This window comes from Akebia trifoliata, chromosome 6 (genome assembly GCF_017979445.1).
Source record: "Akebia trifoliata isolate Shusen 1 chromosome 6, ASM1797944v1, whole genome shotgun sequence".
NCBI lineage: Eukaryota > Viridiplantae > Streptophyta > Magnoliopsida > Ranunculales > Lardizabalaceae > Akebia > Akebia trifoliata.
In genome coordinates, this window is record NC_141380.1 from 27,585,506 (window position 1) to 27,599,955 (window position 14,450).

General features: G+C 34.9%; 1 protein-coding gene and 1 non-coding gene across 5 annotated transcripts in view; one reads left to right on the forward strand and one right to left on the reverse strand.

Annotated features, from left to right (window-relative positions):
* Positions 1-1,099: 1,099 nt before the first annotated feature.
* TRNAC-GCA (transfer RNA cysteine (anticodon GCA)) lies at positions 1,100-1,171 on the forward strand. Its single transcript has one exon. It is a non-coding gene; the product is annotated as a tRNA-Cys (tRNA).
* A 1,605-nt stretch (positions 1,172-2,776) lies between these two features.
* Positions 2,777-14,450, reverse strand: part of LOC147400598 (Ubiquitin carboxyl-terminal hydrolase family protein) — a 14,351-nt gene continuing 2,677 nt past the window's right edge. The window contains exons 2-4 of one of the 4 annotated variants that reach the window (XM_086446351.1): positions 7,111-8,432; positions 4,319-6,072; positions 2,777-3,390 (exon numbers count right to left, since the gene is read on the reverse strand). In XM_086446351.1, the coding sequence (XP_086302477.1) occupies positions 3,111-3,390; positions 4,319-5,718 (1,680 nt within the window). In that variant the 5' untranslated portion in view covers positions 5,719-6,072; positions 7,111-8,432 and the 3' untranslated portion in view covers positions 2,777-3,110. Of the gene's footprint in view, positions 3,391-4,092; positions 6,073-7,110; positions 8,433-14,450 lie in introns of all 4 variants that reach the window. The other 3 variants (XM_086446350.1, XM_086446349.1, XR_015179449.1) reach the window with 3 other exon arrangements.

The window sequence follows — 14,450 nt, forward strand, 5'->3', positions numbered from 1 at the left end:
AAAATAATAGAATTTTGGGTAGAAAAATTTAAAATTTTCAACAAAATAGCGAGGTTAAAAAGATGATTAAAGAAAGATTGAATAGCATAGGTTACAAGAATTTATAATAAAGGTCGAAGTGTTTGTAGATGATGATTTTTGTTTTAATAATTAAAAAAAGGAAAAAATCATAGGTTTGTTTTTTGGCGATACAGGTTGAAGATTAGGGCATGTATTTTACATTAATCTTTAAGATTAAGATTAACGTCAAGGGAGACATGTTATCAGTTTTAAAAACTTGGGTACCCTAAATTCAAATTTGTAAAGGATGAAAAACCTTTTGTTTCTTAACTTTTTATTTTATTTTATAAATTTTCCATTTTTGGGAAAAAAAGAAAAGTAGAAAAATGGATGACATGGGGGTAAAAAACCAAATGGCTCACCGCCTTAAAGGAGGAATAGAGCAGATAATGCATCAGACCAAACCCAAGATCCGATCCATTCTAATAACTTCAAGTATTTTTTTTGATTGATAATAATTTCAAGTATAGAATATAGATTGAGGATTTGCATTCCAATAAAGATCTTAATTGATCCGGTTTGCCTATTAGATTGGTTCTAGGGTTTGTTTGTAAATATTATGTTAGAACTGATTCTATTTTTTAGAATTATTTATGTCAAAAATAATTATTATAACAGAAGTATTTTTTGAAGAATGATTACCAAACGATTCAAAAATCTATGGTTTGGGCATATGAGGTCAGTGACAAAAATCTGTAAATTAAAAAAAAAAAAATCACTTAATTTTTGGAAAAATCTTGAATTTTCAAAAAATCATGATTAATCGTTTTTAGCATTTTTAACTATTATTTTTTTCATTTAATATTTTAATATTAATATATAAAAATTAATTTTTTTCTACTTAAAATAATTAATTTTTATACTTTTAATCTATCCCATTTTTTTTCAACTTTACCAACTTTTGTCATCTTTTTTTAAGAAGCTTTTTCTTTTCGAATTATTTCCGAATCTCCACTTTGCCGTTATGAGTCACATTGGGCTTTTGAGCAGAGGTGAATTATTTTATATTAATTATAATTGGATCATAGCGAACAAAAACGGGTCTATAGCTCAGTGGTAGAGCATTTGACTGCAGATCAAGAGGTCACCGGTTCGAACCCGGTTGGGCCCTTAATTGTTTGTTTTGTTTTGTTGAAAATTCTGCAATTTCTTTTCCCCTTCGAGCAACACCGCTAACACTGAGTCGAAACTTGTTTTGACTCGACCCGTAGTGAATGGCTCCTAACTCATTTTGACTCATTGGCCATGTATTTTTCGTTCAGTCGAGATTCGGTCCAACTCAAGGCTTCAAGAAATGGAATTTGGGGCTCTTGTTGATTCAAGTTTGTATTGGAAGAACATGATTACCACCCAATTAGAAGAAATATTCAAATTGAAATTCTTTATATAAAAAAAGAAAAAACCAAGAAGACGACCCAAAAGAGCTTGGATGGAGGTAGTGAAAATTAGATATGAATTTACTTTAAATTACAAATCACTTAACTCTGGATAGTGAAATGGAGGAACATGATTTGTTTAATTGATCCCAAATCATTAGGATTAGGCTTTGTCTTGAGTCAACCCTCCGAACTTAAAAAGAAAAAAAAAAAAAATTCTGAAAATCACATTTTTACCATAAAAACTTAATTCTTAAAAGTCATTAGTTGATCAACTCGGCTAAAATTTTGAAAAACATGGCTAGGTTAGACCAGTTGCCTCCTACTAGAACTCAAACATTTCATTACTGCACACAGACTTCCACTTGAAAATGAAGTCCTAGAAGAAAAATACAAAATCAATATGAGGAAATTTTAAAGATGGATGATTTGATATTCCAGTCTTAATTACAAAAATATGAAAATCATTACTCATTGCCACTCAAGCGTGATGAGTAATTACAAAATTTTAACAGTTGTCACATAAATGCTTGAGATCACATCGAAACTCTAATTCCGTCATTTAGTGTTTAACATGAATATCAATGAGAACTTGGCCTTGGCATGGTAAACACTTAGTGAGCAGGCACAAGTGTTGGATGTGTCACCTAATGTGATGGGCATATGACATACTGCCAGTGTGGATACTTGGGCATGATGGCAATAATATGTGGACGTGTATGAGCACGCAGTCCAGGCGTCTAATACATGTGAACAATGACTTGAATGTGACACTTGATAGCACTAGTATACATGCACACCAGGCTGGTTCTGACAACCAAGTGTTGCGAGTGTAGTTGGTATGTTCCGCCGTAGGCACATACGTGAGTGATAGTCACACATGTAGCACCACAAGGTGGAGCTTTGATAACGGTTGAATGGAGAAAATGGCCAATAAAATGAAACCTATGTGGGTAGCTATGGGTTATTTCCAATCCCCACGATTGGTAGGGAAAGGCAGAATGATTGAGTAGTTGTGGCTATAAGCGCATCTCCTAGCATGTACAGATTTAAGCTCATGTTGAGCCATTAATTGTCTATGTAACAAGTCTAACAAAGCACTCCGCTTGATTTTTTTCTTGTGCCCATTTAAAGGTCAGCCACCCATTGTGGAGGGAGACACATTGGGTATGTGCTTTTCCCTAAGTGTGCAGAAATAAAGTGGGCTGCAACTTGGTTTATGTGTGTGCCTCTAAACCTGTCTTATAGTAGGATGACAATAACAACAACAATACAGCAATCCTATTTTTTCAAAATAAACAAAAGAGACTAGAGAAAAGATAAAATTGGCGACGGAAACATCAAAAGTTCAATAAAAATAACATTTTCTTTCCAATATGCATAAGTTTATGAGGATTAAAAAAGATCGAGAAGACCTATCTAAATACAAGTATCAAAACAGTAGCTATTCTGTGAGCTAAGCACATAAGGTCCCACTTGAACAAGAAATCCTTAAAGAACACCCCCTTAAACTCATTAAAAATCTTACATAAAAAAAATAGAAAACCAAATACTTTGATAATCACTCCCTGAAGAGTGTCTTCCTTCCCTTCAAAGATCCTTTTGTTCCTCTCTAGATCCCCCAACATACTGCGAAGGGAGTTAAGAGACTTAAGAGACCACATAATCCTCTCTCTATGCGTAAAGGCCATAATCTACCATCTTTGCAACTCTAAAGTAAGATATAGAGAAGACCCAATGAAACTGAAAAATAAATTCGATAAATAAAGAAAGCTTTAATCCACAAGGCACCGACCCACAGCTTGGAACTCTCAATGCACATCGTCTCCCAATTGAATTTTTTTTCCGAAGAATACGTCCTGAAATTCCTTGGATCATAACTTTATGACCACCAAGCTCCTTCCATAAACTCCAACAGATAGCCAAGGGGGCCAATGCCCATAGAATCCATTTCCTGCCAATAAATTTTTATTTATTTAATTAATTAATTAATTATTTTGGATAGGCAGCCAATAAAAATCACAACAGTCTACTTGCAACTAAGGAGAGAACAGAGTAGTAAAAGTCCATCGAGTGCTAAAGAAATTAGTCCAAATAAAATGAGTGAGTCCTCATTAGTCTCCTACTCCAAAATATCTCTCATTAAACATACTACAATATAACATAAAAATGTAATTTTCAAAGCTTTGTGAATCAGTTGGGATAAAATTTAGTGAAGTAATCGCGACTTACTAAAAAAATCGGAGAATTTTGTCACTATGGTCCTTGTTGGATGTAATGCTTAAAAAAACATGACCTTGGATTGCATATGGAAATAAACAGAGTCCATCGGTGACAAGATTTTATACTAATAAAACCAAGAACGGTGAATCATGTGGTACAGGTAAAATGAGGTGGGAGAACTTCAAATATACCAACCATGGTTTAAAATATCATAATGTATCGGTCAATATGTATCAGTATCGGTCAAGACCGATGCGAAACATTGAATGTTTTGGGAATGAATCGGTTTGTATAGAATGTATCGGCCAATACCGTATCGTTTTTGTCATTAACCGAAACATTCAATTGATACGATATTTTAAACCATGTACCCAACTGATCCTATAACTTGAAATGATCAACAAAAACCTCATTTACGGAAGTTAGCACTCACCAGATTTTTATTGTTCTGGCTAATAGCAAGCAGCAATTCAACTGTGAAAATCAATGTGAGAGAGAGCAAAACCACAAGTTTGAGATAACCAATATGCATAACTTTATGAGGATTAAAAAAGGTCGAGAAGACCAATCTAAATACAAGCATCAAAACTATAGCTATGCTGTGAGCAAAGCACATAAGAGAGAGCAAAACCACAAGTTTGAGATCATATAGTGGTCACCCTTTAATGTATGCTTCAGAGTGAATATTGCCATTCTCACAGTTCCTGTCGAGCTCCTCAGATGTTTCACTACTGTCACTGAGATTTCCCTTCAGATTCCGATCATCAAAACTGTCTAAGATGGGAATAACCCAATCACCATCTCTTGGCCCTCCTCCAGTATAATCACAGATTATACTGTTGTTTGTCTCCTTGACCTCCTGTTGAGGTTGCAATTCACTAATGTTTCGGCACCCTAGCAAGAGTAGGTCAAGCATTTTCCTTCGAACCATATAGATGGGGTTAGGCTCAATCAAGCACCCTTTGTTATATGCTTCTCTAAGAAACACAGTTTGGGTGTTTCCTTTGGTAGATATGTAGAAAATTCCTGGGTGTTGCAAGAGAAGCTCTCGTAAATTGATTTCCATGCTAAAATCCCTTCGGAAGTGAGACAATCGCTCAATTTCAACCATTTTCTCTACCGTTAATTTCAGAAATTCATGAAGAATGCCCACGGCACGCTTCTCAAAGCGCTCAATTCCACCACAGGTACGGGCCCGGACAATTTCCTTTTTCTCGTAAGGCTTCAAGTAAGGCAGTCTTTGCCAATTCTTTAATTTCTCCTTGAATCCTTTCTCTATCTTAAATCCCGTAGGGAAATGGATTTGGAAAGCATACTTCGTTTCAAACTCACTCAACCATTTTTCCTTATATTCTTTCTCTCTCCATTTTTCTACCTCGGCAATGGCCAAGCTTTCATCGTTGGCGACCAAGGCTACTATCTCTAGATCTACTAATCTGAAGTCATCTGGATACTTGAGAAGGATCGAATCTCTGAAATCATCGGGCAACCCCAATTCACTTTTTATTAGCCTCAAAGCATAAATGTGTAAACTACCATTAGTAGAGATCATTAGAAGCTTCTTTAAACGTCGAACAATTTCTAATTCAAATTCCTTACCAGCCTTAGCTTCCTCCTCAATCAAATCGGCCATCTTTTGAGTTGGTTTGCAACAGAGTTTTCTCTTCACAGGGTGTGTAAATATTTCAAAAATATGAGGGTACTTCCGTAAAAAAATGACTACCCCTACATTCAGCCCAACAATATTCTTCCACCTTGAGAGAAGTTGCAGAGAGACATAGGGACCCCTCCGCTTTGACATCAATTCTTGCAATTTTAAAACTATTTTCAGTCTCTTTTTCTGGTTCATCAGTTTGTCAAGCTTGAGATCTCTCGTTCTATCCTCTAAACGTGTCTGTGCAGAAACGACTGGTTTCTTCCATCTCTTCTGTGTATCCAAGTTGAATGGACCAAATCCAATGTTCTCTTTCCACAAGGGAGAAGAAACACTTTGCAGAATTGCCACCTTATAGCTTTCAAATGTCTTTTTCTTACAATGATCAAATAATGATCCCAACATCTTGGTTTTACAGCACCAAATCTATAGTTTGATTCTACAGTTGTAGCTTGATAGTAAATTGCATCAAGGATGAAAGAACTAAACTTCTATTTATGAAGACCAAACACAAGCTGACATCACATTTGAACTTCGCATAGATAGTTGTAGTATATTATGTGTCCTCAACAATTTGAATCTGCAGTTATTCAATGGCCCTCAACGAGAAACAAGCAACCCAATTTCCCATCTCCCTAGTTTTCAAATAGAAGTGCCCTGAAAACTCCACCTACAATCTCTTCAATTCATAAAAGGGGCGCCATTTGAATCAAACCACACTAGATTAATTCCGAGAAACCACAGCCCTGCAAAACCTATCTGTCAATGACCAAAAGAAAATGGTTGCCTGCCTTTCTTCAAGCAAGAAAAACAAATAAGCCATATATTAGACCAAAAACACCCACTTTAATTTAGGTTTTTTTTTTAAAAAAGAAGAAGAAGAAAGAAATGGTTATTCTGAGTAAAGAAAGTTTTCTTAATGCATTTAGGCAGTCCCATGTGCAAAATTACACCCTGTTACACTTAATATAATGAGGGTCACTTTGGTAAAAAACCAAGAAAATTACGCTCCCACGACTTATAATCATGTTGATAAGCTTCCAATATTACAAAAATAACCTTTTAACCATGTAATGTTAAAAAAACCCTTTAATTTTACAAATAAATCCTCTTGATACGTGTGTGTGCAAATGCCACCTTCTAGTGTGTGTGTGTGTGTCTATATAAGGCCTGATAGCTCTGAATCAAAAATAGCAAGTGGGCTGCTTCCCACTTCTTTTATTAGACCTTATCGAGGGAAAAGGGCTGGTTAACAGGGGAGCGGACTGAGGTAGTGACTTCACAGAAAATATGACCCTAGATAGAATTGAATGGCAAAACATGATTCTAATTGCCCTCTACATTAGTTGGCATAAGACATTGTAAATGATATCAATAGACCATGCAAAGAATCACAAAGAGAGAGAGAGGGAGATTGCTAAACCAAAAGCGATTACATTCCACTATTTGACATTAATGTGAGACATAGAAGTGGGATGAACTTGTTTCAAACCCAGGTCACATTAGTCTTGACTCGTGCCCATTTGCAGCCATTTAAATAAATACAAGAGCTACTCCATGTCATGCTTTATTTTCTAGATTTTTCAAGCTAGTATTCCTTATTTTTTTTTTTTCTATTTATATCAAGCCAAGTGTAGTGAAGCTACTAATATTGCAAGGTGTTTTTTACAGTTGAATTTTTTTATATATAAAGTATACTGTTTGATTTTTATTTTTTATTTTTTTATATATATAGATAAAGCAATTTTTATTAAGAAAGGAGAAGGGGGCAGACCAACATCCAAAAACACTCCTTACAAATAGATGCCCATCCAAACAAAAGATCTTCGAAGAACCTCCCCGCACTGAAATTTCTCAAACACTTTGAACCAATAGAACATGAACCCCATGCACTAATAATGACCTCAAGGAGGGAATTGTCCTTCCCCTCAAACGTCTAGTTATTCCTTCCTTACAGATGGCCCAACACACCACTTGAAGCCCAAAGATGACAGGTGACAGGAAGTACCGACAAAAAGAACAGGTGACAGGAAGTACCGACAAAAATTAAACAAAAACATCAAATGGGGTCACAAGTGATGCAAGAAGGAACAATGGACTAAAAGGTGATTGTCAATTTTCCATTGACATCCAAAGCGAATAGCAAATCAACAGAGGTGATATCTTGAGACATGACATTATCCGAAGTCAAGATTTTACACAAGGCAACAGCCCAAATATTGGATGGAACTCTTGGTCCCCAGACTGCTTTGACGGGGAAGTCTATGGAAGAGGAATGGACGAAGGAAAGGTAAAAAATATTTAAATGAGAAAACTCCCTTTTGACTCTTAATCCACACCAGACAGTCCTCTGCTGGGTCGAGGTGAATGAGTGAGATGCAGCTGATGAGCCTAGCAACGAACTCAACCCCCCAATCATTACAGTTTGCTTGAACCCAAAGCCCTATGATGACTTAGAACCGGATTGAATCTTGAAACAAGGAATAGACTACATCTTCTTTAATGAGATGGAGAATAGGTTGGGAAATTGAGACTTTGGGCCCAATTGTGGCACTAGTAATCTTCCCAAAGTCTGATCCTAGTCCCTTTTCCCACCTAGAACGCAATCATATTATGGAACTTTTGATTAACCTTCATGATGCTAGCAAATGAGCTTTTGATCAAGTGTCAATTTGCCCCTTGGGATATCTCATTTTCCAAGATTTTAGACAAACCTCTACCCACTCAATCATTGGATCCCCAATAGTGTTTCTCTTGTATGCAGCCTCCTCCAAAGGGAGACCAAGGTACGAAGTAATAAAAATTATGATTTGACACCCCAAAGAACCCGCCAACACCTCCAGATGAAGCACTGACATCACTCCGAATATTTCACATTTGTGATGGTCGATGCCTAACCTAGAGACAACCAAAAACCAACAAAATAGGATGCTTAGGAAAGTTGTATGAGCTAAGGATGCATCTTAAAAGATAAGGGTGTTATCTACAAACTGAAAGTAAGAGATCATGGGCCCACCAAGCCCCAACATAAAGCCTGCCAAATCCCACATTTAACTGCTTTCCCCAACATCTTCGACAGAGCCTTTGCAACAACATTAAACAAGAACGGCTACTCGGACCTACGGACAATACTACAAATTATGTCATTGCTAATAAAAAATTGATGAAGAAAATGAAAAAAAATGTTTTGGATTTTGTGTATTGATCATTGTTTTGACTAGAATATTGGAGTCGATAAGAAAAATGAAAATCTATAATGAATTACTTGAAAATGCAATGTAGATAGAAAAATTAATCTATAAACAGAGTTAGATTTTATCTTTGATGAGAAATTTTACAAATAATCACGTAGTTACTACAACCTACTATAACTAATTTCGCAACTAATTAGCCAACTTTTTTGAGTTTGTATAAGCAAAAAACCCTCTTCAAATCATATTTATATCATAGAAATGAAGTCAATTTTATTAATCGAGACATAGAGAATGCATTGAAGAAAAGATATCATATTTTTTATCCATAATTTTGACTAAATATATCTTTTTTTAAGACTATTTTCAATTGTTGTTGTGCCAAGAGAGGTAGATTTTGCTTGAAGGTCTTCAATGTCATTCATTTACAAAATAATAGATAAGACCAAGGAAATGATCATCGATATAACCATTTGGGATAGAGTTCATGGTTAGGAAAAAAAACTTCTTTGTACTGTTCATCAACATTTGAGATCATTTTCATCATGCACAAGTATAACCCATCCCTTGCATCTTTGTGAACATTAAAATTATTATCATTAAACCGAAATAATATCCACTTGCATGAAAAGGTTGATAGAGCTGATGAGCCCACATTTCATCAATCTTTTCCCATATTGACATGTATTTTTTCCATACGCTACCACATGCATCTATGAACCATTTTTTTGTCGTATTTACTATTTCTTATCTCATAAATGAATGACATTGGCCTTCAATCAGTATCTACTTCTCTTAGCACAATAACAATTGAAATTTTGTCCTTATAGAAAGACATTTGATCAAGATTTTGGATCAAAAAACACATTTTTTTTTCTTCAACTTTTCTTATGTCTAGACTAATTAGATTTACTCCATGTTTTTCTTTGAAATGAACAGTGGTTTAAAGAAGTTTTTTTTTAAATTTTACAAACTCAAAAAAACTAAGGATGTGTTTGATTGCAAATGAAAAATAGGAGAGAAATCCAATTTCAATGGAAAATCTCATTTTATCATCTATTTGATTGATTTTTTTTCATGGAAAGTGAATTACCACTCTCATCCAAAAATCCAGCAAAGTGTGGATTTTACTTTTCACCTTTGCCCATGGGAAACTAAAATTCACTCAAAATTCCATCTGTAATTAGAAACCCTAATCTATTGCTCCTCTTCTTTTTTTTTCTTCTTCATGACCACAACCGTCGTTGTCACGGCCACCACTACCGTCAACAACTCTCCATCTCCACCTCTCTCACTCTCCCCTTCTTCTTCTTCTTCTTTCTTCCCTTTCTCTCTCCACATCCACCACCTGCTTTGCTCTCTATTTTTCAACTTCTTCCTCCACCATAGATCCACCTCTCTCTCCCTCCTCCTCTATTATTTTTTCCTGATTTTTTTCCAAAGCCAATCAAACACAGAAAAACAAATTTTCCCTCCTACCCATTTTTTCCATCTATTTTCCCATGGAAAATGAAAATACATGCAATCAAAAACACCCTAGGTAATTAGTTGCAAAACAGGATACAATAGTTCGAAATAATTCAAGATTATTTATAAAATTTCTCATCAAAGTGAAACTCAACCATGCTTGCTACTTATATACAAATATTGCAATTTGTTTTACTTTTTCAATTATTCCATCATAGACTTCCATTTTTCTAATTAACTCTGATATTCTAGTCAACACAATGAACATTACACGAAGTCTAAATAATTATCTTTTCTCCATCAACTTCTTATAAAAAATGACAATACTCTACAAAATTTCCAGTTATAATTTGAATGACATTCCCCTTAGTAATTTTCTCAACAACTTCATCAATGTAGTTGAGAATAAGATCTCCATCTTTTTAATATGCATGATTTAAAATCTCTTGTCATATCAATGTTTCGATTTTTTCAAAAACCGAAACGATACCGAAATATTCAATGCATTTGAGACACTAAAAAATAATCTTTCAGATGAGACCCGGGTCAAGAGGCATGTCATTAACTTGAACATACATAGATTTCTTAAAATATAGAAGGGACTTCTTAAATCTCTCAATTTTCTAGAGGAGACTAAGGTCAAGGGCATGCATGAGTTTGAAAACACGAACTTCCCTGTTCTCAAACATCTAAATAAAAAGATAGAAGATAGGTCAATCCATCTCCTTCAACTGTTTTTTTTTTTTTTTTCCTTTCTTTCTTTGTTCTTAGATTAGATTAGAAAAGATATGAGAAATAAAAAAGTGGGGCTTGACCTTTGATGAGAAGAAAAAGAATTTGTCATTCCCTCTTTCTTAATGATTTCTTGATTAATTTTCTCCATTAGATACAATTGATTCATAAAGTTGGTTCATTGTTTTCTTGTATTTATGGAGCTCTTTGATTTCCATCTTTGTTTTCTTGGGCCAATGGGATTCCAGCCCATTTTTGGTATCTCTATATGTCTATCTATCTCTTTTTAGATCACTAAAAGGAGCTTCATCTCTTTGATACAAAGCATGAATGTTGGTTTTAAGGGAGAGGAGTGGGCCCTTTGCACCTTTTAAAAAAAAACAAAATTATTTTCTTCCTTTTAAGATTTTAGTTAGCGATTAATCAATACATTTTATTTCCCTTTTCTTCATTTATATCTTTAATCTTCTTTTCTTTGAATCGGTTCTAGAGTCTTTAATCCCTTATCCATCATATAATCCCATTCTTTTGGAAATGGAATTTGTTCTTTCTCTCATCTAAGCTTTTTTTTACAGAGTTTCTTTTTTTGGTTATATATAACATGTCATTGTTGCAATGGAACAAAGCATTCAAACCTCACTACCTCTAAAATTAAAGCAAAAAAAAAAAAAAAAAAAATTGTTTAGTGATTGTGTTCAATGGAACACATAAAATCAATTAAAATCAATAGATTTAATTGATAAACAAGCAATAACTTGTAGGAGATGAAGTAAAAAACTAGAAGGTAACTAAAAGATAAAAGATAATTGAATTGATATGTTTTTTAATTGATTGAATTTCGTTTATGGAGCTCCTTATATAGATAACTCCATAATAACTTACAAACACTCTAAAATACTAAAACATAACTTTCCTAACTTATCTATAATATAACAACAACTATCTAAACCTATTATAACTCAATTTGGACACTTCTAAGCACTTCTAATTATTACCTAAAGAATAAAATCGAATTAAAACAACAATAAATACTATAAAATAAATTATAACCTAAACAAATTAGAAACTAGACAAAATAAAAATTTCCTAAAGTTGTAATAGAAACTAACTAAACAACTTCTAAATTATTTAAAACTGAAAGAAACTAAAGACATGTGACTAAAATAAAAATTGGGTTAAGTATTGACCCAACTTGGTCAACTCGAACCAGGCTAGTCAAACCCAAGTTGACCAGATTTGACTGATTCAACTTGGTATGAAAATTCTGATCTTCATGTAGATGCCCTACATCAAGCTCCCATTCTTGAAAAAAACTTGTCCTCAAGTTGTTCCTAAAGACCATTTTTTTCTTGTTCTCCATACATCTCGCTTTCTAATTCACTTCCAATGATATCCATTCGTCAGTCTTGCTTTATTGTGACGGATTTTCCGATCTCGAAAAGGTAGAGGTAAGGATGCGTATGAGGGAGGTGAAAATTAACGCCATATAAGGTATTTTTGGTGGCTTGAGAGGTGAGATAGGAATCGTTTTCATCCAGAAAACACATTGCTAAATGTTGATTTCTGGAGGATATTTTGTGTTGGAAGAAATTTTGGGAGGGTGTAGTAGGATTGGGAAAGAGTGTTGTGGAGGTGGGGCCTCAAGGTAGAGGGGCTGATTGAGGGTTTCAACATAGTTAAATTGGCCTAATTGTGGGTTTGGCAAGGTGTTTTGGGGTTGACAAAGGGTATTAGTGGAAGGGTTTTGATGGGATGGTGGCGGGGTATAGGTTTTAGGGTTTATGGGAACATGGGATGCAATTTAGGTAGAATTAAATTTTTGTGCAGAATATTGAAAATAGGTAGATTCGGCCTCATTAATTTGTATTATAAGGGCTGAATTTTGAGGGAAATTGAGGGAGGAATGGTGGAATCCTTGGGGTCTTCATCTCTAAGGGTTTTCTTACATTTCTCCTTCTCAATGGTGTTGAGAACCATGCCTTGAAGAAGAGACCCCAAGTCCCCAACTTAGCCATAATTCTGACCTCGAACCTCTCAAGTTGAACTTTTAGATAAGATTTTGTGATAAAATCACTTTCACAAACATCTTTTGTGGATCTTAGAAAGAGATTTGATACCACAAAGATTTTTCTGTTAGAATTGCAGATGAGTCTCTCTCAAGGTAACAGGAACAGGTTTGTGGTTATATCAAAGAACCTCACCCTCAACTCCGTCCTCTTAGTCCCAAACTTAGGTTGCAATTTACGTGCTGTTAGCAAACTCACTCAAGAGCTTAACTGTGTTACTAAAATCTTCCCTAACTTGTGTGTATTTCAAGACCAGAATTCGGGGAAGACGATTGGCAATGCTAAGATGTGCTCAGGGCTCTATATCCTCAAGGTTGGTGATCTTCCAGAACAACAAACTCATAAGGCAGATTTAGACAAGGCAAACAATCATTCTACAAAAATTTCTTTTTCTATTTCTCGTTTCAATAATAATAATGCAGTTATGTTATGGCCCTATAGACTAGGTCATCCAAATTTCGTGTACCTTTAAAAACTTGTTCCCTCGTTGTTTAGCAATAAAAATCCAAAAGATTTTTTGTGTGAAGTTTGTCAATTCGCTAAACATGCCCGTAACCGTAATTCAATTCAACAATATAAAAAATCCCATCCATTCTCAGTGATCCATAGTAATGTTTGGGGACCTTCACGTATCAAAAGTATTATTGAGACTCACTAGTTTATTTTATCTGTAGATGATCACAGTAAGATCACTTGGGTGTTTCTTCTCATGAAAGAAAAATCAGAGGCTCGAAAATTTTTCAAAAACTTCAACACTATGATTCAAACCCAATTTCATACCAAAATACAAATCTTTAGGACTGATAATGCAAAGGAATACTTTAAACACATTCTCAGAGATTATCTGCAAAGTCAAGGCATTATACACCAAAGTTCATATTTCGATACTTCTCAACAAAACGGAATAGCTTAAAGGAAAAATAGACACATTCTAGAGGTTGCTAGATCACTTATGTTTTCCATGTCCCAAAACACTTTTGGGGGGAAGCCATACTCACAACAACATATCTCATAAACCGAATGCCTTCCCGTGTCTTAAACTTCCAAACACTTTTTCAATTCCTTCTTCACTCTTATCCCGACACCCGAATTGTCTCAACAATACCACTCAAAATATTTGGGTACTCTATGTTTATCCATGTCCACCAACAACACAGAAGTAAATTCGACCCCAAAGCCCTTAAGTGTATATTCCCTGGTTACTCTCCAAAACAAAAAGGGTACAAATGTTATTCCCCTGTTACAAAAAGACTATACACTTCCATGGATGTTACTTTCTTTGAACATCAACCTTACTACCCTAAATCTGATATTTAGGGGGAGAATCTTATACAAGAATACCAGCTTTGGGATATTGATGCCACAACAACCAACAACCACCCAAGTCCACAAGTCACCATCCCTCCTACCTCAACTACTTCTACTCTTATGCCAAACCACAGTCACCAAATAGAAACAAAATCTGAAAATCTTCCACCTCCTTCAATTCCTGTCCAACATCCGAAACTTGCAACCAATGGTGAGTTCATTGTATATTCTCGGAAGGAGAAGATTTAGAGCAACAAGCACCTCCTGAGCAAAGTCAAGAATTTGAATAGAATGCAAGAACATATGAAACTTCACAAGGTAACACTAGCTCTGAATTCATCACTAATGAGTCTACTGCTAATGGCCTCGATTG